The following is a 27,969-nucleotide window of genomic DNA, read 5'->3' as shown; positions in this document are numbered from 1 at the left end:
GTACAAGCTTTGGAGGAGCATTTGAAGGCAGCATGGGACAAACGAGGGGAAAAAGAGGAAGATATCCACGTAGTCTGTGTTGCATCGCAGTAGTCAAGCTGTGTGATGTCCTCAATGTGTACGTTAATTTAAACAAACGCTGCTTTCAGTTAAGTGGTTAACGGTACTCATTGTGGCGGGGTAAGGCGGGATAACCCACATTGGCCCTGTTTGCTGAAAGGGAGAGGACTAAAATGGAGCTGGAAGACGGAGATGTGTACCAGGACGACCCGGGGACATCAGCGATGATGTCTGAGCGCGTGTCGGGCCTGGCCAACTCCATCTACCGCGAGTTCGAGAGGCTCATCGGTAAATACGACGAGGATGTGGTGAAGGAGCTGATGCCGCTGGTCGTGGCCGTGCTGGAGAACCTGGACTCGGTGTTCGCGGAGAACCAGGAGCACGAAGTGGAGCTGGAGCTACTGAAGGAGGACAACGAGCAGCTCATCACCCAGTACGAGCGGGAGAAGGCGCTGAGGAAACACGCAGAGGAGGTGAGTTGAATGGAGCTGGAGGAGAAACCAGCACTGGGTGGTCGTCGGAATGAAGGCTGTCGCAGGTGCTTTCTCCCCCAAACACGAGCAGTGATCGGTTAACACATACACGTGGCCGGGCAGCATCCATGGTGTTCACTGGGAATGTAAACAAGGCAGTGTCATGGCTGAAGTCAGTCTGCTTTGTTTCCTAGCGGGACAGTGAGTGACATAACGCTGTGTCTTCTTACCCAAGGATGGGACAGAACCTCACATGCACGCAGAGCCCGTTAGCTCGGCCACTGCAGCAGATAGCCGAGTCATGCCGGGTCCCTTGTCAGACCCTCACCGAGAAGACAGCGGGTGAAGTGACTCAGCGTTTTGGACCATCACTGTAGCATGTGTTTAAAATAACACTGGCTAAAGATGATGGAGACAGACAGATAGATTTATTACAGCATAACAGTCATAAAAATCCCAGCTGAGCTTTGCCTAAGTACCTACAACAGCTGCTCAATATGATGATCATGTTACATTTACTACTACTACCAACACCCTGCACCTTTGGCCCTGACATTGCCCATAATAATCAGTTACAAGTGGTGGAAGAGTCTTTACTTATGTGAAGGCGTCGATACAGCACTGGAAAATGAACCAGATGACTGGTATATGAACCAGATGACTGGTATATGTGCCATTGTTGTGTTGTTTGTACTGATTCATCAGTGTTTGAGGAGCATTTTATTGTTTCGAGCTGGTTTTAAATACACTGCTGGGTTGTTTAATCTTAGGCCAGGTCCTTTCCTGAGGATTGTGTTTATATTTATATCATATTTTGGATGGTTCTCCAATGTTTGGTGTTAGATTCTGGATAAGTTTGCATCATTTGACCTCAAACGGTTATTTAAAAGGAACTACTTTATATGAGAGGTGACCAACTCATGCACATTTGTCAATGGACTCAGACATCGAGGCGATGAGGGATCACAAGCCAGAATAGTTGGAAACTACTGGTTTCATTGTAATGTATTGTTTTATAAGCTTATCATATGATGTTCCTTTTTTTAAAGCTTCAGAGGTGTTAGTACAGTTGTCAAATAAATATGGCACCATTAAAAAGTGTACGTGTTCCCTCTCATTTACAGTATAAACGTGCAGAACCTGTCAGTGTGTTTGTTCATCGTCCCAGAGACAAATTCACTGCTAAAATCAATGTGGAGAATGTTAGAAATCAGAATGTCAGCCTTTTGACCCCGGTTTCACTTAGAGAGACGTTAAATTGGTTGACAGAGCAAATACATTTCATGCTGTTGATCCAGTGACCACACACTCAGGTTTTTAATCGGTATCTCTCATTTAAATTAGTCGTGATTTTTTTTTTTTTACTGAACTTCCTTAAAGTTGGGGAACTTGTGAGAGACTGATGAAAAGCAAATCAATGAAGCAGCGGCTGTGACATCTGTGATTTCTCCAGTTTCTCATTGTTCCAAACCTTCATTGTGTTTTTGTTACGTTTATCTACACCGCTCTTTACGACCTGCTGCTGTTACTATTTCTTACCTGCAGTACTGTGCAAAAGTCTTAGGCCACCGTTAGTTTAGTCATTTTAGCAAAGTTGTAGTGATAATCTATAGGTTTTTCTTGGTTTCTTTATTAAGATATGTCCAGGAAATACAGAAAACAGATACACAATATAAAGAAACACAAACATTTCAGAACAAAATGGCTTCTACAGTCCAAATTCAATATTTAGTGTGGCATCCTTTTGCATGTAGAACAGCTGGAAGCTGCCAGATGCTGAGCCAGGTCCTTGTTGGATTCCCTCCAGTCTCCTAATTTTGTCCTTGACCTCTCCAGTTTCTTCATATTTCTTTAGAACAGCTTGAATACTGCATCCTGATTATTGCTGATTATTCCTAACATTTTAGTTTTTTAATACTGTGCACATATTTCCTAGATTTTCTAGTTGTATTCTGATAAAGAGACTGATAGATCTAGATCTGATAGAGAAGCTGAAATCTGTGAATTTTGGGGCACATTTGTTTAACAAAAAAAATCCATAATTAACCATCGAAACAGATTCATTTTCTTTTGATTGACTAATTAATTTTCACTTGCCGTACTTTGACATTTAATTTGATGTTAGATGATTCCTACACAACATCCAGTTAGCTGGATGAACCTGAATGGAAACCTTGTAGTGGCCACTTCAGATCTGCAGCAGACATAATGCTACAGACATCAGTGTTTGATGTGACTGTGATCATTTGTCGCTGTGTCGAGACACAATGTGTTTGTGTTTTACATACAGTGGTCAAATAGACGGGCTCTGACGTGTGTGTGTGACTCAAAGTACAGTAAGAGTTTCATTTATTAGGAGGAAGCCACAAGATGACCTTGATGTGGTCAGCTAGACAGGATGTGGACACACACACACACACACACACACACACACACACACACTCTCTCTCTCTCTCCCGGTCAGAGGTCTACCAAAAAAAGGAACCGGGAGGCGGCGGAATTTCCGGATGACCCAGTGAGCTGACGATCCCGTCCCCGAGACCCTGATTCAGACACATTTCCGTTGTCATGGTACATGTTGCTCATGTTGTCACAGGGAACGCAGTGCACAGTTTGTGCTTTTATTGTGTTATGTATCAATCGGCTGCTAATTTATAAAAGTTTTAAACTGGTAAAAAGGTCGATCACAACTTCTCATGTTCCAGCATAATGTCTGCAAATGTCCTGTTTTTATTTTTATGTTGTTTTTTTTGACAGCGGTTCGTTCTCTCATTGAAGAAGCTGCAACCAGAGAATCGTTTGTCACCGTTTTGCCTGAGAAATAACTGAAACAACTGATACTAATACTGCTTATGTCCCGTACAAATCTAGTAAAATAATATTTCTGATGCATTGTTTCATTACAGGAGTAACATCAGTAGACCACTCATGGTGAGATAGTAGCTGGCTCACAATCTGCTGTTCATCACTTTAAACAGCATCAGACTGTTGATGGCAAATGATGGGGCTTCGAATCTGACTGAGTTCTGTGTGTGTGTGTGTGTGTGTGTGTGTGTGTGTGTGTGTCTGAGCAGAAGTTCATTGAGTTTGAGGACACTCATGAACAGGACAAGAAGGACCTGCAGAACCATGTGGACCGAATGGAGTCCCACTCCCGGCAACTGGAACTCAAGATCAAGAACTACGCTGACCAGAGTAAGCACACTGTGGGTGGGGGGCACCTGGGTAGAGCACACAGGAGGCAGGACATGACGCAGAAGGTACACAGTCGATTTTGGCGTCAGCTCTTAACGACAGATGTTCCAGAATCTCATCATCTTTGAACCTTGACGTTGGCGTCTTCATTGTAAATGACACTTGTTTTTCATCCTCGGGTTCTTGGGTTCTTCTGTGTCTGTGTGAATTCTCTGGACAATCACCTGCTCTATTCAGACAGGCTCAGTTGGACATTACACAGATTTTGTACTAGAGATGGCGGGGTAAGTCCGTTTAATGTCCGCGCCAACTGACTCAGACATTTGTGTTCACACATACAGCTCCTGTCTGCGTAATGTCTAGATAAGTTCAGGGGTGCGGTGCATGTCTGAAAAGGGCTCTAGTCTCCGTCGTGGTAATTATGAGCGACTATTCTGTCACTTCTGCTTTTGTCATTGTGTTACTCTCTTCATATCATCATCCTCACTACTCTGATGTGTCTTTCATGGCTTGTTATGAACTCTCCAACACACTGACGTACCCATACACACTCGCACTCTTTCTCCCTCTCTGCGGGGTAACAGTAATGGGATTATAGGATTGCTGTTATTCCCGTCCCCCTAATGCGACAGCGCATTACCGCCCATGTTATTGGTGGATTAGAAGGAACTGAGGCTCTGACATTCTGTCTTCTTTGGAAATAGTGGATTCACCCAGTGGTTCAGTATCTGGTAGCAACACAGCTGGTTCAAGTGGGGTGGGGGCTGGGGATAACATGAATTTCTCACGTCTGACTTTTGGCTGACAGATTCATAAGAAAAACATAAGTAGCTCAGTGTTTGGTTTATTCTGGAGAATTGGCTGTAGTTTTGTTCCATGGTCACTCATCATTGTCACAGTTCACCTGGATCCTTGAGTGTAGGCAGCTACTCAGAGGGTTCCTTCATGATTTCAATCTCAGCAAAGCCAAGTTTGCTTCTGCCGCTTCCACTCAACAGTCAATCATTCATTCATTGTTGCAACATCTGAGCTGAGACATCACCTGTGCAGGACAGAGTCCACGGTTACTGTGCTGTTACAGTAATAAGGCCACAGTGGATTATAGACAACAACAGTATAGTTTTATTACGCCTTATTGTCACTAAGGAGACTGACAGTTTATCTGTTTTTGTTTTGTGGTTTTATTTATCTCTGTTCAGTTCTATCCATTCGTCTGTACCGGCACGCTGAGCCTTATAAGTGATTTTGAGATTTACTGCTATTTTTATGTATTGTACTAATACAAAGCCTCAGCACGTTCTACTGCATTGGTCAAGTAAAAGGCATCCAGCGATCTGATCATGCAGATTAACACCTAAACACCCACCTCACCCTGTAGACCTCCCAGCAGATGTATGAGAGTGTATTAAACGGACCTTAGTGGGTGATTATGCAGCTCCAAAACAGATTAGTGGAATTACAGTGTTCATTTTTACGCTGCTATTTAGTTTAGAGCATCCTGTTAGAGTGGAGATTATAAAAAGAAACTCAGTTTAATGTCAAATAGCTTTTTAGGTTAATAGATTACAGCTTCAGTCGGTATCACAGGCTCACATTCAGTTTCCCCACACAGCGATTAGTCACATCAATCCTCACTGAGTGAAAACTAAAGACTTCCGCTGTCTCCCCTTCACTTCATTACACATCACCATGAATTTGATAAGTCATGAGAGAAGAACGAATCCCACTGTGGTGTCAAAATGCACACTCAGGAAAGACGTCATCATCCAAGATGCAGATGCTTCGGCTGCTGTAAACGATTTTATACAGTACAGTATATGTGTCTGTCGTAGCAGCTCAGCCTAAACCTGATATGCTAGTACCGTTCTGTGCGGTAAAAGTAAATAAATAAAAGTTGCGGGGCCCAGATAATGTATGTGGGCGCTTAGTGAAGTCTTGTGCACATGAACTGAGTCCTGTGTTTCAGTATATTTTTAATAAGTCTCTGCAGACACAATATGTACCTAGGCTCTGGAAGGATGCTGTTGTTGTCCCTGTTCCTAAATCCAGCTGCATCCATCCTGCAACTCTGAATGATTTTAGACCAGTCACTCTGACTTCAGTTTTAATGAAGATTTTTGAGAGGCTGGTCAGATCGGAGGTCCTGAGGCAGACTGAACATGTACTGGATCCTTTGCAGTTTGCATATAGGCCTCACAGAGGAGTGGAGGATGCCACAATTACTCTGCTCAATATGCATATGCAACGGCATATTATCTGACCAGAGGGGTTCTTCCACCTGTTCTCCTCAAGGGTGTGTGCTGTCACCTTTACTTTTTATTCTCTACACAAATATGTGTCAGAGTAGATGTGACAATAGAACTATTATAAAGTATGCCGATGACTCCGTTATTGTTAGTCTCCTCAGTGATGGTGAAGGTAGCCATGGTTCAGTCATTGAGGATTTTGTCCATTGGTGTGAGGAATCCTATCTGCAACTAAATACAACAAAAACTAAAGATACGCTCATAGATTTTAGGGGGAAACCTCATAGGCACGAAGTCACTTTAATTAAGGGGCAGACTATTGAATATGTGCGAACCTTAATGAATATGTTTTATCGAGCTTTTATTGAATCTATTTTATCGTTTTCTCTAGTGTCATGGTTTGGTCAGATAACGTTAAGACAGAGGAAATCCTTGGAGCAAGTAATTAAGTGGTCTAGTCGCTTGCTTGGGGAGTCACAGTTAAGTTTAGCAGCCCTGTACAGTAGACAGGTACAGAGGGTAGTTACTTCTATTCTGAATGATGACTCCCATCCCTTGCACTGCCACTTTCGGCTTCTTCCTTTTGGATGAAGGTTTGTCGAGATGTAAAACGCAGCGGTATAGAAATAGTTTTGTCCCTGCTGCTGTTATAGAGTTAAATAGCCTGTAGTAATCTATTGTAAGTAATTTTAGGTTTTCTTCAGATGTTTTCTTTCTTTTATGTCTTGATTGGTGGAGCCCTGAGTACTTTTATTACGTTCGGCGTAGGCGCCAGGTTTTATGTTATGTGTTCTTGTATTTTGTGAATGTATCACGGATGTCATTTGATCTGACTGCAAGACAAATTTACCTACGGGTATAAATAAAGTAACCTAACCTAATAGGGGACTAGGTGTTTTTGTCAGTCCGCTGACACACATTTGGATTAGATTGCCCAGTGTATACCTGCTACAGACTGTAGGTACTTTGTGGTACACATCTGATTTGCAATATAGGGGTCCTCTTTTTTTTGTCTTGTTGTATGGGTCAGAGGTGCTTTTAATAAACTGATTTGACAAGTCCTCTGCTTCAGTTGGCAGGTTAGAAGAACGAGAGCTGGAGCTGAAGAAGGAGTACAACTCCCTCCATCAGCGACACACAGAGGTAAGTGGGTGAGGAAGGGCAGAGGGAAGGAAAAGTTGAGTTGTAGTCATTAACAGCATTCATGACTAGTTTCTTCTGGGTCTTGTGCCTTGACTTCTGCAGATGATCCATAATTATATGGAGCATGTAGAGAGGATCAAAATGCAGCAGATTAGTGAGACTTCAGAGTTGAGCGCCGTCGGCCGAGTCAGGTGAGGTCACAACAGATAGGTTTGTGTTAGGAAACAAATGTGAAACATGATTGGAGATCTTTCTTCTTATCTTTCCATCCTCTCCAGGAGAGAGCGGCCTCTGTCTTTGGGAATTTTCCCTTCATCTGCTGGTGTGTCTCTGCTGATCCCAGACCCTCAGGCCAGAGCCGAGACACTGGGCTCAGAGGGTTGGAGGTTCCCTGACCCGACACAGCCTGGCTCCAACACCAGTCTCAAGGTGGGTGGGTGTGGTATGACTGCCTTCATGTGGACTTTGTTTATTTTTCCCTTCAGAGAACGAACCAACTTTTAGGGTAACACCACATAATACCTTCCTGATAACCCACATGGGGAATGTGGAAATTAGAATCATGCAGCGTAACACTGCAAATAACTCAAAGACCAACATGTTAGAAGAGCTTGATTGTTTTGACTGTGTTCCTCGTGTGTCCTGCCTGTCGATGTGTCACATGCTAATTGTCCCGTCTGAATTATGTTGATGGAGTTAGTCCATTCACTGAATTGTTAAGATCAGATGGCAAAACTACTTGCTTCAAACTATTTGATACCTGGATATTAACCACAACCAAAGCACGGGGCGCTGTTTTAGCTGCCTGATTAAAATAAGACTGATATGATCACTGTAATCCCGTGTCCTGGCTGAGTGTTAGCAGCCCTCCTGCCAGTGCTAGAAGACAGAGGAGTTTTGGCTTTGGATGCATTTAAAAATAGAGCCTTTGATGAAGACAGGGTATAGACATCTGACAAGGCCACCTCTGTTTTCAGACATCCTCTTTAGCCACTGATGAATATGCAAACTCCCCCTTGTGCAGCATTCAGAGGAGGCCATTAAATGTACCTCATGAATATTTATAATTGTAATAATTTTTTTACGGAACCATTCTCTCAGCTACGAGTAAGTAGTTCTCCGTTCAAAGCAATGATCAGAGCTTTTTTAAAACATTGTTGTGTTTGTATCTGTGGCAGTTAGGACCAGGAGAGGGCTAATGCCATTTAATGCCACTGCTACGTTTTAGTTAAAACTGGGACACCAGCTCTGTGGCAGGGTGCATGATGGGAGTGATGCCACTGTATGGCCCGCAGCCAGTCAGAGAGGGAGAAAAAGGCTAGCTGGAATGTGATTGGTTCTTATGTAATCAGCGCTACAGGACTGTTATTGTTGAGCCTTTTGACCACAAGTGGCTTTGATATGCAGACAGGCTCTTAGGGTTAAACACAGATGTCATATTCATGTATAGCAGTGTGTGGTGTCGCCTCAGCAAGTGGAAATGAACAACAGATTAATGACGTGCATGTGCTAGGGCTGTCCCAAATGGCAAGTCTTTGGCTTCGGATATTTGGTGGTAACAATCGACCATAATATTTGAATAGTCGCTGGGGGTGGGGTGGGCTTGGGTGACCATCCTGCAGTACTAGATATTGGGGTCCAGCCCTAGCATATGCCTGCATGCTCCACCCACAATACGAGTCATGTACATGTAAACAAAACCATCCCACTGCCTTTAAAGCTGGCACAGATCATGGAAATCATTTTTAAAAGCAGTTATATCATTTTATATCAAAGTGTTTGTCTGTTAGTCAACAACAGTAATTGATTAATTAGCCGGTTGGTTCAGTTCTACAATTAGTAGCATTAGTCACATATTTAAAAAATATTTTATAGCTACATTACATACTGGGGATGTAACGATGCCAAAAGTTCACGTTACGATGTTTCCATAGTAAAAAGTCCATGGTAGAATATTTATCATGATGTTAAGGAAATATGAAAACAAACAAGTCCCACAATGGTATCAAGAAAATTTAATAGAATATTCACAATATAGTGAAATTAGAAATATCGTTACATCCCTAATTAACCAAAAACATTTCATACACCACCCACACACACATTTACAGGATGGATATACACACTTTACCGCACACAGTAGCACTTTTCTATCCACTTCGCAGACATGCACACTTTGGGGTGTATTCATTTCTGCTGAACTGCATCTGCACATGTGAGCTTCATCTTCCTCTTCCCCCCCAAGCAGTTGGACTTTGCCGACCCCCCATTGGAAAAGGGGGGTAAGAGTGCGCAGGACTCTACTTGGGTGAATTCACTGGCAGATGACTGCAAGGTAGTTGGATGACTGGTGGCTGGTGGAAGTGTCAGCAGCAGCAGCAGCAGCACACCTGCAGCGGCTGTGCACAGTGCAGTGTTTGTGTTTGTGTGGGCTTCAGTCGCCTCCTCTGTGCTGTTTCATCTTTTCAAAAGCATCACCTCTTACTTTGTGCATTTATAGACTCTCACCTCATGGATCATCTGTGCTAGACTGCCACATGCAACCATGTCCAGTCTGAAGGCCACACTGGGGTCTTTCAGAAGAAATACACACAACAGCCAGCTGTGTGCCACTTTATTAATCTCAGAGTCAGTAACGGCGTGGTTGCATCTGGCCTCTGAGTTTATCATTTCAGTTCAAACCATTGACATAGACAGTATATGATGGACATGGCATCACCACTTCACTATACAAAAGTGAAGCCAAATTTTCATGCCATCTTGCTTTGTTACAACCAGATTCTGTGCAGCAGCAGCATCAGACTGCCAATCGTCTGAAATATTGACATATACTGCAATCGGCCACCAGGGGGCGACCAAGTCGCAGAGGCTTCACTTCTGCACGCTCTTAGCCTGTCCATCGTTTTTACAGTTGATGGTTCAAACGCATGAGTATTATATTTCACTTTTGTTCAGATCTTCAGCATTACTGATCACTCATTGTACAGTAACATAACATAGATTTAAGCCTTATTCTGTAGTTGTGTCCCCTGAGACTTCATGTACAAAAAACTTGTTATTTTTGTATCTTCTGTGGATTTGTGTTGTGTTGTGTAGTAGAGGTGGAATGGCAGCTCCCCTTGTGCGTACTGTATTATTAATGTTCAGTAGATGTTGTGTGACAATCTTCTGCAATCTGTGCAGTTCTGTGTGGGCTTTGTGTTTGTGTTAGCTGCTCATGTTTTCTCTTTACATATGTCCTCATTCCATGCACAGCTTTGTCCGTGTGCAGCTTTGTTTAGTGTTTTAAGGTTCTTTGTTATGCGTGTTCAATCATTTTCTTGAGCTCCAGGTTCACATAGTTAGCTTGCATTTTAATATTTCACATTTCTTTCTTGTCCTAAGTAACTTTGAGGTTAAGCACTAAAACAAATTGGACTCGTGTGTCTTCTCTTGTACTGCATGTGTAGCGCATGTAGTGAATCTTTAGCCTATTCAAGTTTGTGATTAGCACTTTCCCATTGAATCTTTAGCCTTTTCAAGTTTGTGATTAGCACTTTCCCATTAATGTGACAGAATTGTAATGTTTAGTTTTTTGTGTTTCTTCATTTTATCACTAGTGACCCTCAACTTTGAGCTATCTGTAAATCTTGCCTGTGTTTACAGGAGGAGTTGTCGAACTCGAGTGGCTCCAAGTCCACAACCACCTCGGCCATGGAGAGGGAGGATGGGAACAGTAAGAGCACTGAGGTGCAGGCTGCACCAGGGACCAGATCCATATCAGTGGGTAGGGTCAAACATCACCAAACTGCACTGGCTGCAGAACCACATTCATTGATCATCCATTAGTCTTGATGACCTGCATGCCCTCCTCATACACAGTATATCACTTAAATATGCTGTAAATTAGTTTTTGCCCTAAAAAAGTCAAACACAACCAAACATAACTAATGACACCTTTTGTAGATTTATACTCAAATCCTTTCTCTGTGTCTTGCGCAGGCTTACCTGAAAATGAGGACAGCTCGGATGTGCAGGACATTATTGAGTCGACCCCTGAGCTGGACATGGATCTCATTGGCTACAAGCCCTGCAGGTAGCACAAGGACCCTGCTGCTGTGTTAGTTTTAATTAAAATGTCACACAGTTTACAGAACCTCACCTCCTGTTGTTATTACTCTTCCAGTACTCCTACCAAAGGCATCGAAAACATGGCATTTGACCGCAACACAGACTCCCTGTTTGAGGAGCTGTCGTCTGCAGGCACTGGGCTCATAGGGGATGTGGATGAAGGGGCCGACCTGCTGGGTGAGTAATTATCTTCACTGGAACATTGCAGCTCATGACAGGTTCAGTAAGAGCTCAATTTCCAAGGTTTTGCATATTGTATGATTTTATTATTATTGTATTGATTTTTATTTTGACAGTTGCACCATGGCCATGGAAAATACTCACTTGTAATTGGCTGCTACTTGTCTGTTAAAATCGCACAGGGCTATTGGGGCGTCCTAAACATGGTGCTGCTCATAATGATCACCACTTTTTGAATTAATTTCTCAAGGTATACACAGGTCAGAGGTAAACTGTGACTGCAGTAATGTGATTGGTTTGTCTTATAAGTGGTGAACCGCCAATCATAGAGCTCCCTGACATGTTGGTTTACCTGAGACTAGGTTTTCTTTATCAGTGAAACTTTGGTTAATACAAACAAAATGCTGCATTATTACCCTGAATACTCAGTGACTTCTGTTTTACTGAAGCTATGCTACAGTGTTTGGCTAGCAGCTGTTGTTCTACTGATAGTACTAGTTTACTAGCACCTACTGTTTGCTGCGCTGTCCCACCGCTTGCTGTGCTCCAGCTGTAAGGAGCAGTCTTAGCCATATACATGTGTTAATATCACCTCTTTCTCTCCCCTGTCTTTTGTCCATAATCCCAGTGGAGTACTCCGGTGTGTATGACCTCAAACCTTTCCTTAGCTTAACACCCCTTTGACCTCGGCTCTTTACTTTCTGCTACATCCACCCTCATTGTAGCTCACAGCTTCTTCTTCATTATGTTTGAACAGTTGTCATACAGTAGCTTCTCCAGTGCACAGTTTAGAACCTTTTTAGCTGCATATGTTTTGATAATGTTTGGTTCTTGAATGACGGTGATGACTTCCTCCTTTGCTGGCTTAACTATTCTTTATACAGCTTAAACTGTCTCTTTTCCTTCTGTCTACTGCTGCGATTGTTGAATGTAACTAGCCTTAGAGACTCTGCAGCTTCTCTTCCGTTTTGCTTGTGGAGTCGACAGCCACAGTTGTTCAGCTGCGGCTCCGCCATCATTTTGGTCATTCCACTGTCTCATACTATATCTGCATTTCTTTCTCCCCCTCTCTTCCCAATTCTTTCCTCTTGCCTTGGATTGCATGGTTTTCTCAGACCTTAGTTTGATTGGTAAGACCTCACTCACTCTATCCATCCTTCTCCTGTCAGTCATGTGAGACGTGCTGTGGCCTTGTGTATTGTCCTAATTTTTTTGTACTGTCAAACCTACAGTAACAAATATTTCATATCCTATGTAGCATCTTGGTGTATCTTAATGTATAGAGCTTACGTAGTTATGCACTAGCTTGTTTTCTGTTCAGGTATGGGCCGTGAAGTTGAAAATCTTATTCAGGAGAATTCACAACTTCTTGAGACAAAGTAAGCACAAAACTTAATGACTTTGATATTTATTTCGTGCCATTGTGTGCATGTGTTGAACTCAGAGCAAAAGTAAACTTAAAAAGTTGAATAATTATACCAACATGTCCTTGCTCCCTGTCTCTCCAGGAACGCCCTGAACGTTGTGAATAAAGACTTGATACTGAAGGTGGACGAGTTGACCTGTGAAAAGGAAATGTTGCAGGGCGAGCTGGAGGCCCTGCTGCAGGCCAAGGCCAAGCTGGACGACAAGAACAGAGAGCTGGAGGAGGAACTCAAAAAGTAAGTCAACAGTTTTATTACTGCTGTGCTTGTGAATTACAAATTTACAACAGAACTTTTTTTTTTTTTACCAATCTTGGATATATTTGCCGTTTTACCAAAGCACATTGAGAGCCACTGTACCGGAGACAAATTCCTTGTGTGTTCAACATACTTGGCAAATAACGATTCTGATATATGGTCTTTTCCAGAGTGCGACTGGAGATGGAGGATGTAAAACAGAAAACTAAAGATGAAGAAGATGTGAGTCAATCACTACAACTGAACTTTTCCCACTTTATATACAAGCCTACCAGTTTGTCCTGTTTCTGTCGAGATGTAGCTCATTCCTAAGATAATACATGTCCTTCTGTGTTGTCATACGTGGGTTTAATTGTGTGCTGCTACAGAGTGATGTCCCCACAGCCCAGAGGAAACGTTTCACCAGAGTGGAGATGGCCAGAGTCCTGATGGAAAGAAACCAGTACAAGGAGAGACTGATGGAGCTACAGGAAGCTGTGCGGTGGACGGAGATGATCAGGTACAGAACAATGGGCTGTGAAATTACAAGTGGGGACAATCATGTTAATGATTAAACTGAAGTTACTGTTGGCCTATCATCTTCTCTCTAACTTCGTAACATCTTAGTATTTCACCATCAAACAGATACAAAAATAAGATTACAACTAAAGAGCAAAGAAGCAATAAGTGACCCTTCCCCATCATCTGTACTTGTGTGTCTGCAAAATGACAACAGTTTACATCACCCTGTCCTGTTCTTTAGGGCCTCGAGAGAAAATCCAACACTCACGGAAAAAAAGAAATCCAGCATCTGGCAGTTGTGAGTCCTCTCAGATTTACTGTTTACATCCATCTCTTGCCAGGTCTTTAGTTTTGCCAGCCTTCCAAGTCAACTCCTGACATTTCTTTGAAATTATTCACATACATTTTTAGTATTGCAAGTTGGGCCGTGTTGGAAGAGCAGTGAGACTTTTCTTTTTACTTGATTTAGCAGACACGTTGGCTTTATTAGGCTCAACTGAGCAGACATCCAGAAAAAGTAATAATAATAATAATGTAGTAAGCTAATGCAGTACATCATGTCAGTTTTAGCATAATCACCCAACAAAAAAATTTATTCAGTCTCCTATGATTTGAATATGTTCATTTAGTGCAACATTTTTTTTAAATCTATTTTTGCACACAAGTTTCTATTGTATAATATATATGGATATTATTGTACAGGTCAGAATAATCAAACACCATTCTGAAATGACGGCTTAGACATTCAGAAATGTTTATTTCCTGAACCGTTATGTTTTTATTCATTTGTTCAAACTGTACATTGGCAGTGCTTTTGCTGACGCATCCTAAATGGTTTAATTATGAATCACTTCTAAAGGGATATATTATACTTTTCATAGATACATTTCCCCCTGGGTTTCTTTAAATACTGGTGTCTCTGACACCTTAGTGTCAATATCCAGGTACAAGACCATCCTGTAAAAACTGTCACCTTGAAAATTGGTGCTAAAGACACAAATAGGAAGTGCTCAGCTGTTTCCCAGCATGCTTTGTCACTGTACTGTACATGTTTATGGTAGATGTCATTGCCTGATCCATCCCAGCTGCCCATTCTGTTCTGTCCTAACAACTACCCATAACTCCCGGTGCATGCGCAGAACGGATCGGACAGCTGGGAAGGATTGGGCATCTACAGTAGTTCCTTGGTTGTCTGGCTGGTTGGTGACCTCCCTTCCTTGGTTTTTCCCTGCACCCCCATCGGCTCCGTTTCCCTCTTGGCGCTCTGTAGCTTCAGCAGACTGTTTAGCTCATCCTCCAGTGTCCCTGCTATAAAGAAGGTGGAGTCCCAGTCCAACGTGAAATACAATGCCTCAAGCAGCCTGGTGAAGAGGAGCAGCACCTTCTCCCAGTTCCCCACAGAGAAGTCCAAGACCTTCGACTTCCTCACTGAAGAGTGAGTAATAGGGTCAAGTGGAAATGTTTTGGGAAATTTTGAAATCAGCACAGAATGTGAAACTTGTGTACCAACATTTCTAGGAATATTTTCACCTAATGGCCCGTGATAATGTACATATTTATAACGTATATATGTCAGCTGATCACGTACTCCTCTCTCTTTGCTCATGTTGTAGAAAGGACCAGTGCAGTTCCCCATCACGTAAAGAGCAGAAGAGAGCCCAGTACAGACAAGTCAAGGCCCACATGCAGAAAGAGGATGGACGAGTCACTGCGCACGGCTGGAGCCTACCCAGCAAATACAAGGTAGAAAATGACAGTGTGAACAGAAAGAAAGTAGGCAAAGCAGGTTTAGAGCACAGTGGCTGGATCATAGTGATGTTTGTTGGAGGTTGTAGCCTTTTTGTCTAAACAGTCATCTAAACTACTAAATATAGCTCAGAACTCTTACATCATACTTGATATTTATCGTGTTGTCTGTGGCCATTGCATGTGCTGATTATTCACTGACAGGTGGCTAATGGTGGACAGGTGGAGAACAAAATAAACTTACCTGTACCAGTTTACTTGAGACCTCTGGATCAGACAGATGCTTCTATGAAGGTACTTAAATAAAACCTAGATAACACTTAAAATATAATTGTCTCTGTGCATTTCCTTGAATTCTGAAGAATATATTTCCTCTCTGTCTCTCAGATGTGGTGTGCTGCAGGGGTCAACCTGTCAGGGGGCAGGACATCAGAGCTCACAAAGCAGACGAAGGGCTCTCAGAGCAGCCTGGACCAAATGGAGCAGGAGAATAAGGTAAGTGGTATATGGAAGAGGCTGTGGTCGTCCTGCTGTGTTTTTGTATTATCATAATGTTTGAACAGAAGTTGAACTGTGTTGACCCAAACTTTGATTTGGAGTTTCATGTTGTTTGTAAGGATCCGGAAAAAGGGGAACAGGAGAAGGAGCTGATCCTTCAGGACAGTATGTCCGGTAGGGTATGGGTGTGCACCAGCACCCACTCTTCCACCAAGGTTATGGTGCTGGACGCCACTCAGCCCTCTGACCTGCTTGACAACTTCTATGCCTGTAACACCCATGTTGTCTGCATTGCCAGTGTGCCAGGTAGGTTCACTGGGCACTCTGTTTGTTTGTGCGGGTAGGTTCAGTGGGTTGTCTTTCTTTGTTATCCATAAGTGTAGATTTTTTTTTTGGATGTAATCACAGAATCTTGACTGGGGGGTTGTCTATTGCTTTTCCCAGGTGTGTTGGAGACTGATTATCCAGCAGGTGAAGAGGTACCCCAGGACCCGGAGGCTAGCCAAGGTGATGGGGTGTCACTAGCGGGCAGTGTGGCCAGTGTAGGCTCAACAGGCAGCGATGGTGCCATGGCAGCAGAGGGGGCCACCGCCATCCCCCAGACAGCCAGCTCAGGTGTCACTGACCAGCCAACTGAGCATAGCGCCATCCCTGGCTCAGGTAGTTGCCTTCCGAAAATTCTGAAACTAAAGCAGCCAGGTTTGCTTCTCACTCTCAGATCATAGGGGACAATTGACCCCCCCCCCCTAAAAAAAATAAAACTTTCCTTCTCCCTGAACAACCTTGTGCTCCACAATTCCCACAGTCGAGCTGTCCAGAGAGAGCAGTCCAGCAGAGGACGGAGTTCCTACAGCAGAAGAGGCAACAGAAGCGACGGAGGCTAATGCAGGTGTGGGTGAAGAAGGAGAGGACGACCAGGGACCGGATCAGAACCAACCAGGGATCTACACAGAACATGTGTTCACTGACCCACTGGGGGTGGGACCTACTGACCCCACTCCTGCTGACACACACAGGTGAGGAGGAGCCTTTTGCAGTGTCTGCTTTGTCAGCTTGACCATAGAAATCATGATGTTAACAGTTTGCGACAATTCCAAACTATTCTACATTTAAGAATATCTGTACAGACATTACGTGTTAACTTGGTGGACATTTCAAAATAAAAACATCAGGATATTTAGGATACAGAGTAAATGTCTCAGATATAAACCTATGGAGGTAAAATTCTGTCATAACTAGCCACAAATGCGTATTTGTAGATTTACAAATATAGACAAATGTATAAAAGCTGAATTGTGTGCGTCTCACGATGGCTGTAAATGCATAGAAATGATTTTCTCTGTGCAGTTCTTTAAAATGTATTTGCATAATGTTAGATGTGTCAGATCACCTGACACATGGGTCATGTTACCCTTGCTGGCAGGTTTTTCAGAGTATTTTCTCATTCTCAGATTCAAAGATATGGGGCGTTTAAGGCCACGTGAAAAACTTGGAAGTTTGGCTTTTCAGGCTCTCATTTTGATGAAGTACAATTATTTTATTATTTTCCATCCTTATATCTGACATAAAAGGAAAAAAAAAAGATTTCCCAAGATTAAAAAAGTACTTTTGACAGACAGAATCTTTATCGTAGCAGTGGAACCTTAGTGTTGTAGAGATGCTGTACTGAGCTAATGTTGGTATCTAGTAGGTTGTTAAACTAGTAGCACTGTTAGCACATTTCCTAAGGTGAACAGAGGACTGGCAATACTTTAAAGGTAGTGAACAAGGAGGCCAGCTAAATCCGTTCAAAACGCGTTTTAACTGCATTACAGTCCTATCTAGACACTTAGAGCTGACTACTGTTGGTATTTCTCCACCTGTAGCTGCAAGTAAGGAGTCTGTTCTTCTCACTCTCATACTGCGCACACTGCATGCAGGTAGCAACAACATTACCTGCATTTAATTTATTCATTGCCATCGGGATAAAAAGAGAATTTCACGATATGTAACAAAAAATGCTTCTGAAAGGAATCGCCAACCCTACCTTTAAATATTGATCATAAATCGATAGTCATAATAAAACAAAGCCAAAGCTGAAACATCTGAATATTCCATGTTAAATATGTATTTAATGAAATTAAAGTCCAGTCAAGGGGTATTAGGAAAAAGTCTGAAAAACCAAATGTCAAAGTCTTCCGCCTGTCCTTAAATGCACTATATATGTGTAGATGTGAGAACAAGAAAATATTCTCAAAACCACAAACACACATCTAACGATCTGTAAATACATTTTAATGAACTGCACTCAAAATTGTTTTTACACATTTGTAATCTCGACTGTATTACATGGCCAACTATGCATTTGTGGCTAGTTATGAGAGGATTTTTCCTCCATATAACCCCAATACCACCAAAGAACTGATATTAAGCAAGTCTGTGCAAGTCACAGGTTACAGTTTATCTTGAAAGGTGTGTTTGAAAATCTGGTGAAACATTTACCTACTGTGATCCAGGGGTTCCGGGCAGGTTGGATTGACTTCCGTGCCAGAAGACTCAGATGCTTCTGAGGGAGAAGTCCAGAGGATGAGCAGCGCTCTCCCCACCATGTGGCTGGGAGCTCAGAACGGGTGGTGAGAATGACAACAGCCACTAGGGGGTGCTATAAGTACAGAAACATAAAGGGTGGCACTTATACAGTGAACAGAATGATGGAACAAGAGATGATCAGAGTGTGACTTCATTGAGAAAGGTGTTTTTTTATGCACTGTACTGGTATCAACCCTTTCCTTATCTCTCTTTTAAGTCTCTATGTCCACTCGTCTGTGGCTCGATGGAGGAAGTGTCTGCATGCTATCAAACTGAAAGACTCCATCCTCAGCATAGTGTGAGTACAAAGTTGTTTGTGCCGTTATTCACGGCTGCACACACTCACGCCAAACAGGAACAATATGACACAGTGTCTCACCTTTTACAGGCATGTTAAGGGGAGAGTCCTGGTAGCGTTGGCTGATGGGACATTAGCAATCTTCCACAGAGGCATCGGTGAGTGTGTGGCATAGTCTCTGTCTGTGGTAAGACAAGCTGTGGAATTGTAAAAATTAAAGTTTGCTTCTTTGTTTTTGCATTTCATTCAATGATTGTTATGAATTTTCATGCCACCACACTGTCACAATTAATTAACACAGATTTTTACAAATGCTGCGTAGCAAGTTAAGAGATCTTATGTTGTTTAATATTTACATTTACTGGATGGAGCTGTTTTTGCCAAAACCTCTTTTGTCCCTTTCATACACCAGATACCTTGGTTCTTTAGTCTCTGTTTCTCCCATGCAGACGGTCAGTGGGACCTCACCAACTACCACCTGCTGGATCTAGGCCGGCCTCACCACTCCATCCGCTGTATGACAGTAGTCCACGACAAGGTGTGGTGCGGTTACAGGAACAAGATCTACGTCATCCAGCCCAAGGCCATGAGGATAGAGGTACGGTACTGTATTCAGTAAACTTTCTGTTACATAACAGCCATAACTTATTAATGTTAGTTTAGGTAGTAGTTTTGTCTTAGTGACAAATGAAAGTCATACATTTCCACAATGTTCTAACTTAGGCTGCTTGGCTATGACAACTAACCTTAGTTCTAACATCCCGTCCTCTCAATGTGTCTCGCCGGAGCAGAAGTCATTTGACGCTCATCCTCGAAAGGAGAGCCAGGTGCGGCAGCTGGCCTGGGTTGGAGATGGTATCTGGGTGTCCATCCGACTAGATTCAACCCTCCGCTTGTTTCATGCCCACACCTACCAGCACCTCCAGGACGTGGACATCGAGCCCTACGTCAGCAAGATGCTGGGTATACATGTTGTCCTCTACCTCTCAACCAGTCACTTCTGTCAGAAATCAGCATCTCTTCACTGACCTTGACCTGACCAGAGAATTGTTTTAATTGTAATAGTCACTGGCTGATGTTACTATGAGACAGCAGTGTTCTAAGCTGTCCAACAGGGATGGGACAAAATATCAAAATGCAATATATCACGATACAAAAATGTCACAATATGTATCGTTTTGTCTAGCAATACATATCGTGTGGTCTCCAAGCACCGACGACTTCATGTTTTTTTATGTAAATAAGACAGCCTAACAGATTGTAAGGGTTACTTGGTCCCTTTTAGCCTTCAAAACAAACTTGGAGCGATTAGTCAGCATTTTTTGCCTCAATGTGAACGCTCCGAACAAACTCAGACTCCTCTGAACCTGTGATGCGGTTTGCATCTGGTCGCTGAGAACTCAAAGCGCTCCAGGTTCGCTTTTAGTCTTTTGCGTGTAAGGGTGGAAATACCAGCAACCTGTTGAAATATCTAGCGAAAATTCATCACGGAGAAATGCCGTTTTCCACCGACTACCTCGTGGTTTCTCTCCTTGCCCAGGTATGTGGTTTATTTAAGCAGCCTTGAGCACGCGCACGGAGTTATACTAAATTATACAAATAACCATTTTCCAGCTGATTGTTGTGGATTTGTTCATAAATTCAATCTGCACTGGCCAAAGCATCATGTGAACTGTCATTCAGAAGTTCAGTTTTGTTCACAGAGCAGGGGCAGATATAATAAATTGAAAAGAAAAAGCTGCATCTGTATAGTTTAGATCAAGTGAACTGTCCTTTTTGTTCCTCCAGATCTTTTGCACATGAACTAAAACTGCCAACAAATGTGTGCTCTGTGTGTGTTGCAGGTACAGGTAAACTGGGTTTCTCTTTTGTAAGAATCACAGCTCTCCTGGTGTCCTGTGGCCGCCTGTGGGTGGGGACAGGAAACGGTGTCATCATCTCCATCCCGCTGTCTGAAGGTATCATAACTACACTGCATCAACAGCCCAGCCCAACAGACAAATATTTTTATGTGCAGAATCAGATTTGAGAACACAGTCCATGTGTGTGCTCATTTCTAAGTCTCTGCTCTCAGATTTCTCCACTGGGATTTGTGCGGGAAGTCTGTCAGTGCCAAAAGTTTTGAAAATGCAGAAAACAAGTTATGAGCACTCTTCAATTGGCAAATCTGAGAATTTACGGACCTGTAAGAACAGAATCACATTTGAGAGCGAGGGAGGATCCCTGCTGCTCTCTCAAATCATCTGTTCCACTCACAATTCCGTCCTCCCTCGCTCTTACAAATCCATGCCCTCTGCAAACTGAAGAACTCGTTTTGTGCATTTTCAAAACTTTTGGCACATACACACTTCCACACAAACCGCAGTGGAAAAATCTGAGTGCAGACTGAGAAATGAGCACATGCATGGCAGGGATTATGCTCTTAAACCTGATTCTGTGCCAGTGGGCTCTCAAATGCTGAGTTGCAAACCAAGTAGTGCTTGAAAGGTGTTTCTTTAACCCTCAAATGTTTTTGGTGGGGATTTACTTCGATAAATGTCCATTTTTCTTTTCATAAGACTAAATAATATAAATTTGCATACAGAGCTGTGTATTAACTAAAACGCTCAGGTCTTATAAGGTTCTTGAATTGGAGTGCAGGGATACCTTTCTGTTCTGGGAATACCCAGGCAAGTAGACCAAAAACCGTGTTTAGAAAACTTTCAAGTATCCTCTCAAGGACTTTTCTGTGCAAACAAGCACATATTCATTTCCCTTTTTCTTCCAAATTCAGTGTACCATTTCTGAAAGTGTGTATCTTAAAACGAATGCTCGCTCTGGCATTACCTTTGAACCAAAGTATAGTGGCTTGCTCTTACTAATGCATTTCCTCCCGCTGCCCCCTCAGTGCTCTTCACCACTGGCTCTTTCATATTCCACCTCCACTTTAGACTTCCCCCTTTGCGCACACACCCTGAGGTGCCTCAGATGATTTGGTGTCGTACTCTGCACAGCTTAACCCCTTCTCTCTCTGTCTCTAAATCCTGCCCGTCATACATTCTCTCTCTCCTCTCACTGTGTATCTGCGTCATAGATTTCTCCTGAGGCACATTCAGACAATGCAGCGATTGTCACCTCCCTGGCACTACTTGTTGAATAAAAGACGATTGGGTTGCTATGGATACAGGTGTCACAGTCACTGTGTAGCTCACAGGACACCTTTTTACTGCCCAGCGCTGCTCTCAGTGGAAATAGGTGTCCCTGTCGCTTTCAAATATTAAAGGATAGGTTCAAGTTGGTCTTAAAGTACTGACATGCCCATATGTACGTGAGAAGAGATTTTAGTCACTGTAGCCTCTCCTACTCTCCACACTGACCGTGAATGGTTCCACTTAGAATGCGACTACATTGTAAACAATGAGGGGCAAAATACACAGCTGTCGTTTTGTACAAAAATGCACTCCAACGTTAACATGACGCTCAATGCACCATCAGCTAGCCCAGCTAATTGCGAATTTGAGTTGGTATCTCTCAAAGTTTCAGCGCATTTAAGGCTAATTTGACTCTTTTTGTTCCCTGGAAAGAAGTTCCTTGCCGAGTTGTTTGTTTTATTAGTTGCCACTGGAACCGGCTTTTACTCACATGTTATATCTGAGGAAATTAAAAACACAGTATAAAATGTTAGCAATATTGGGCATTGACTGTATGGCCAAGTATACAAAACACAACTGCATGTCTCTTGGTTATCATAATATTCCCTGGGAAATACTGGCATACACTAACATTTGTTTCTATAAAGCCGAGTTCGTGTCACTGTTACACTGTAGATGAACTGCTGACTGTCATCACTGTGGTCTTTTTAGGACATTATTGGTTGGTTAATTTATAAATACCATGTTATGTATTTATTTGCACTTACCCCCTCGTCAGCTGCTGTTAGCTGGACCAGTGATGACATAGCCGTGCGCTGCAGTTCCTCTCCTGCTGTGGAAATGGGCTCCACATACATGTAACACTTTCACAGCTTTGCAAAAGGAGTATTTTATGTCCATTCCAACTACTATTAGCAGCAACTTTCAGGATCTCTCGGGAAATGTGTTGAAATCGGTTTACTCCCTTGCTTGTTTCTTTCTGAACGGCCTGGATAATTGCACACACGGGCCATGTTCTCCTGTGTGCAAGGCACAGATGAGACAACTCTGAAATGTGACAAAAGCACAAATATAATTTGCATATGGGTAAGTCAATATTGTATTAAGACCGGCTTGAAAAGTCACGAATCTCTCCTTTAACACTTTTTTTGAGTATGTGACTGAGTTGGTGTCATCTCCATCACCTTTTTGTACAGTTCTGTGTTTCTTGTTCTCTGTCTCTAACTGCTCTTGTCAGGGAGTGTGCATATGTGAGGACCTTTCAGGTGGGCTGGGTCTTCTTTCTCTTTAACCTCTAGCTTCTCTCCTACAGGCTCCACTCCACGAGTGATAGCTTAGAGGTCTCTTTTCTCATGGGGGTTTCACATAGTTAATCGATGAGAACTAGAGTTGTCACTTTTTTCAAAAATCATGTTTGAACCTTGACACTGCTCCGGTGTCATTATTGTCTGATCAGCACAACTTTGCTTGCTACTATCCTGCATTTTGTCCTTGCAAACATAATCTTTCTTACTTTACTGAGGGGTGAACAGGACAAGCTGATGGTGCATTTTCAGAATGTCCTTTGCTGGACCACAAGGCAAGTTACATCACATGGCCTGTTGTGTTTATTGACATAGTATACATTGCTGGATTCCAACAGGTCATTAGAGTTTGAATTGTTGTATTCAAACGAATGTTCGAAATTTGAATAAAAAGTGACAGCCCTGTTGAGAACAGCCTCCTCTCAGACTGAACCTCAGGGAGCACTACTGTCTGTCAGAGACTGTGTGTGCAGGCCAGTTCTGCTCATAACCCTGCTTTGTCTAGTTTTCTGGATCGGGACTCAGTTTCACACTGTTGTGACTGTGTGCGTGTGTTCGTGTTCCTCACTGAGGAACATCTCACCTCACTTTGTCTTTTGCACAGTCCTCTTCACTGATGGCTGCTTGTGCCAAAGTCTCTGCCTTCACTGCTTCAGGACACCACTGCAAATGAACAAATAAAAGACATTCATAAAATCAGTATACAGTAGTATGCATATTTTCACAACAGTTCTTATGAATTTCTTTCTTTCTTTCTTGTTTTGCAGCCAATAAGACAATGGGAGCGGTGCCAAATCGGCCCGGCAGTGCCATACGGGTCTACAGTGATGACGGTTTAGACGGTGCCATGCCAGACAGCTTCGTGCCATACTGCTCCATGGCCCACGCCCAGCTGTGTTTCCACGGACATCGAGATGCGGTCAAGTTCTTTGTCACTGTGCCAGGTAAGCAACAAGTGTAGGTCACAAACTGTGGGAGGAAGTGTGTTAAGTGGGATAAATTACTTACATGTTTGTTGGAACTTGACATTATTTTACATAAGATATATACAAACAGGCGTCACCACCATTTATCATATTAAATGATTAGTTAGGAAAATAACTGATAAACAGTTTTTAGTTGCAGCCCAACATTTGTGCATCTTTACTGTGGCCTGTATTTTTTATGTCAGTGATTATAATAATAATAAAGCTTAGACAATCAGGTCATTGTTCAAGTCTGAAGTGCACATCAGAAAGCTTTTTTTTCCTGTTTCTCACTGAACTAAAAGTGTTTTTCAGTCATAGTCATTTGATTTCTTTATTTTGACACAGGTCAGGTGATGCCACCTCCAGGCAGTGCTGACTCAGGCTCCGATGACCCCGCATCTGAATCCTCGGACACTGCGACCTCTGAGCCCAGAACATACCTAGTCATGAGTGGAGGTGAAGGCTACATTGACTTCAGAATGGGTGGGTAAACCATGTTTCTTAACATCATGCAAATAGAAACGTTGCAATTGAATCAGTAGAGAAAGTGATGTAGTCAAATGCCATTTTGTAGCGATGTCCCAGTTCGATACTAAGCATCTGTGCTGATCTGGGGATATTTTACAGGATTGGTATCGGCCTGTTTTTGAGACGCGCATGTCAAGCAACCGATAAGCTGCTATATTAATCAATCCAGCTGTCTACACAGCCTGCAAACTTCCTACTAAAAATTAAGTGTAATATTTGTACTTCTCCAAATATAAAAAGGTGCAACAGGTAACAGAAACAGAAGAATGTCTGTGAGCTACTACTGAGCACACAGTGTGTGTAGCTTGTATTTGCTGTGGGGCTGGATACACTGTACATGTATGTGTAGCTAGTAATCACCTCACTGTGCACTATTTGTCAGAGATCTGGACGTAGTTTTCCCTCTTCCAAAGTGTTTCTGTAGGCTCCTCTGTGCGTCTTTGTACACCAAGTGCTTAATGCACGAGTGAACAACATGCCCAGTACAGACACGGGTTAGGGTTCCACAATGTGCACAGAAGACGTGCACAGGCTGTACATGCTGTACTTTCAGTGTACACACAGTTAGTTTTATGCTCTTGTCCAGTGGTGCTATGACAACCAATGCCTTTTTTAATGTAGCGTTATTAAACTGGACTGCTTGGACAAACTGGGTATATAAACTGGACTGCTTGGACAAACTGGGTGTTCACATATCTGTAGTTCTGAGTATGTGTTGTTCAGCTCCCAGTTATTCTTTTATTCATATCAGTAATTTAAGCTAATAAACTTAATATTTTGGCTCATGCATTTGGATCAAGAAGCTCCTGAAAAAATACTTTGCTAGTTTAATTTCAGTTTCAACATGTCAGGTATGTTAATGAACATTTACTGTAGGTGTTAAGTATCAGATCAGAATTGGCATCGGGGCCAAAATGACTGGATTGGGACATCCCCATTATTTTGTAGTTTGACTATTAAAACTGATTACACCGGTGCAAAAACACCTGATGTCTCCACTGTGACTCACTTAGAATGTTGTTTGCTTGAATCATCGCCTTCCTCCTCAGGTGACGAAGGCGGCGTGTTGGACGGTTTATCGGAGCTGACGGCCAGCCAGCAGTCTGCACCCACCAAGGCTGAGCGGAACCATCTCATCGTTTGGCAGGTCACAACTTCTCATGATTGAATAAAATCACAGACTGCTGTGTTAGCGCCAGCGTCACCCTCCGACTCCCGCATGCCCTCCTCCTCTAAGTTTTTTATTTGATATTCCCGATTGTTCTTAATGCCCGAGGAGATGACTTGTTTTCTAAAAAAAAAAAAAGAAAAGAAAAAGAAAATTGTTTTTAAATTCATTTTGTACAGTTTATTCTTTATGAATTTTAAAGACGCTACCAATCAAAGGTTTAGACACACTTTCCCATTGAGCTGAATAGGAAAGTGTGTCTTAGCTTTTGACTGGTGGTGTAGGTACAGTGAAGTTTATATTAACTTAAAGGATACATCCAGTGCTCACGTGTTTCTCCAGTGCCGGGTTGCATGTTGGAAAAGCAGGTGCACACAGGAAGATGGCCAAGTTATCTAGGGGTGTGGGCAAACTTTGATAAGGTGACGTACAGATGCCGTCTGCCTCCCAAATGTTAAACCTGGTTTGGAAAGAGAAAAGGGTGAAACACGAAGGATTTTTGCAGTCACTAAAACGAGAACAAGTTTTGATTTGAAGTATATTTTCTATTATACATGTAAGACTTTTACATCTGTAAATCACATTTGAGCATCGAGTGTGTATATTCATTGACGTTCTTTCTGTGTTGAGAATTTATTGTTAATTTTTTTTTTAAATTGTGTTTAAGATTAGGGGTGAGTGTCAAAATGTATTAGAAATTTCAAAAAGCTCAGTTTGAATGTATTTTCTGAGGCTGAATAATGTCTGATTATTAGAGAAGCAGTTTGCACGTACAGGCCCTACACAGAACTGTTGCAAAGGCTCCACGTTAAAACATTATTTTAGAGGTTGTATTGAATGACACAAAGCCCTGTTTGGCACAGGATTAGATTTTGTGATATGAATAATGTCAATGCAGTTTGGGTACTTTGAGGCTTCCTGTGAACAGAAGGCCCAGCTTATTGTACTGTAGGTCAGCATTAGCCTACATGGGGAAAATCCTGTATCCTCGTCCGATTGTGTGTGTGTGTCTGCTTGGCCCTTTTAAAGCTAAACCCTTAAAAATATTAGATTTTAGCTGCTTGAGGTTTGGAAGAACACCTGTGGTAATGTACACTACCCAACTGTGTGAAAGGAACAAAATGTGCAAACATTTGCAGCGAGGCGTCGCCCCGGTAACCAAAGGACAAAAGAAGCACCGTGTTTTTCTTTTTGTTTTCAATTTTTCTAACTTCAGAAGTTTTGGGAGTCCAATAATTTGAACGACATACAGTACATGCACATTTTTAGGGCCTCATCTTATTGGGAAATAAGCTTGAATAAGGGAATCTGACAACATTTTTGTGTGGCACCTTCTAATGAATATGCATGCAGCGCTACAGAGTCTCTCCTGATTCATTTATCATTCCTTTGTTTCAAATGCTTTGGAAGTCTGGAAGGCAATTATTGTCATATTTTGTTGCTTTGGGCATTGTGCGTATTTTGTATTCTTCTGTGGGACACTTTTATTAAGTAACAAGTATTTGGATGATGACTGTGACACAATTACAGGACAACTAATACTAAGCAGGTGTTTTTATATCTGAAAGGTTAGGCCAAGAGTGGTCATCAGTCCTTTCCAAAATAGTAACTAAATATTGTGTTTTTGCCATTTCAGTATTTATTTCCTATATTACAGAGCCTATCCTGGTTCAGAATGTAACTTTCTACATTAGTTTGCAATAGTCTATTATACTTAACAGTCCAACGAGTTTACAGGATTGCTAGTAATGGTTAAATGGTTAAATACAAACATAATGTAACCATGTTGTAAATTTTTTGACAAAGCATAAGATCAAAATGTGCAGAGAGTAACTTGGTGGGTTTCAAACAACACATTCATGTACTAATCTATGCATGTTTTTTTTTAAGAGAACACTGCTATTTTATCAGCTAAACCTGTTTACTGCCACCGTTTTGGGTGGGGTGGATGTCTGTGTGTTTAAGTAGGAATTTGAATGGAAGAAACATTTGTCAGTGCGTGTTTGAGTTTTGCAAATGTGTGGTGTATGTGCACTCACTGCGTGTCCATCTGCAGTTACACGAAGACTGGTCACATTCACCTGCTGTACTGGGCTTCTCTCAATGCCCCAACAGTGGTTCCTCCTGGTCCATGTTTGCTAAAACAGAATCATAGCCTTATTTTTAACAC

The 27,969-nt window shown here is 42.3% G+C and overlaps 1 protein-coding gene and 3 long non-coding RNA genes across 11 annotated transcripts in view; 1 reads left to right on the top strand and 3 right to left on the bottom strand.

Moving 5' to 3' along the window:
• On the top strand, positions 1-25,937 carry spag9a (sperm associated antigen 9a). 6 transcript variants are annotated; one of them, XM_020616354.1, is made up of 32 exons: positions 1-533; positions 3,608-3,728; positions 7,047-7,117; positions 7,220-7,308; positions 7,396-7,546; positions 9,366-9,452; positions 10,763-10,883; positions 11,099-11,192; positions 11,283-11,404; positions 12,036-12,047; positions 12,523-12,537; positions 12,729-12,786; positions 12,916-13,068; positions 13,260-13,311; positions 13,458-13,588; positions 13,832-13,888; positions 14,861-15,025; positions 15,204-15,333; positions 15,541-15,630; positions 15,724-15,831; positions 15,954-16,140; positions 16,279-16,494; positions 16,640-16,850; positions 18,330-18,446; positions 18,620-18,700; positions 18,791-18,858; positions 19,150-19,298; positions 19,492-19,663; positions 20,545-20,658; positions 23,903-24,079; positions 24,449-24,586; positions 25,681-25,937. In XM_020616354.1, exons 1-32 carry the CDS (start codon positions 234-236, stop codon positions 25,797-25,799), a joined length of 3,876 nt encoding a protein of 1,291 aa, XP_020472010.1. In that variant the 5' UTR covers positions 1-233; the 3' UTR covers positions 25,800-25,937. The 6 variants fall into 6 exon arrangements, with proteins under 6 accessions (XP_020472010.1, XP_020472011.1, XP_020472012.1 ...); XM_020616355.1 differs by lacking the exon at positions 12,036-12,047; XM_020616356.1 differs by lacking the exon at positions 12,523-12,537.
• On the bottom strand, positions 18,392-19,534 carry LOC109969458 (uncharacterized). Its single transcript, XR_002276272.1, has 4 exons — positions 19,447-19,534; positions 19,117-19,264; positions 18,782-18,897; positions 18,392-18,475 (listed from the first exon to the last, which is right to left on the bottom strand). It is a non-coding gene; the product is annotated as an uncharacterized LOC109969458 (long non-coding RNA).
• Positions 19,652-25,729, bottom strand: LOC109969459 (uncharacterized). Its single transcript, XR_002276273.1, has 4 exons — positions 25,641-25,729; positions 23,719-23,798; positions 22,599-22,878; positions 19,652-19,735 (listed from the first exon to the last, which is right to left on the bottom strand). It is a non-coding gene; the product is annotated as an uncharacterized LOC109969459 (long non-coding RNA).
• Positions 25,838-27,969, bottom strand: part of LOC109969457 (uncharacterized) — a 29,660-nt gene continuing 27,528 nt past the window's right edge. Inside the window, exons 4-5 of one of the 3 annotated variants that reach the window (XR_002276271.1) lie at positions 26,130-27,937; positions 25,838-25,922 (exon numbers count right to left, since the gene is read on the bottom strand). This is a non-coding gene — a long non-coding RNA (uncharacterized LOC109969457). The other 2 variants (XR_002276269.1, XR_002276270.1) reach the window with 2 other exon arrangements.

Source organism: Monopterus albus, unplaced genomic scaffold (assembly GCF_001952655.1).
Source record: "Monopterus albus unplaced genomic scaffold, M_albus_1.0 scaffold174.1, whole genome shotgun sequence".
NCBI classification, from domain to species: Eukaryota; Metazoa; Chordata; class Actinopteri; order Synbranchiformes; family Synbranchidae; genus Monopterus; species Monopterus albus.
Note: the sequence above shows the minus strand (reverse complement) of the source record. Positions and strands in the feature narration are given on the sequence as shown.

Coding starts and splice junctions, on each gene's coding strand:
- spag9a (XM_020616354.1), top strand. CDS start 234: ATGGAGCTGGAAGACGGAGATGTGTACCAGGACGACCCGGGGACATCA. Junction 534..3,607: donor TGAGGAAACACGCAGAGGAG/GTGAGTTGAATG, acceptor GTGTCTGAGCAG/AAGTTCATTGAGTTTGAGGA. Junction 10,884..11,098: donor GACCAGATCCATATCAGTGG/GTAGGGTCAAAC, acceptor TGTCTTGCGCAG/GCTTACCTGAAAATGAGGAC.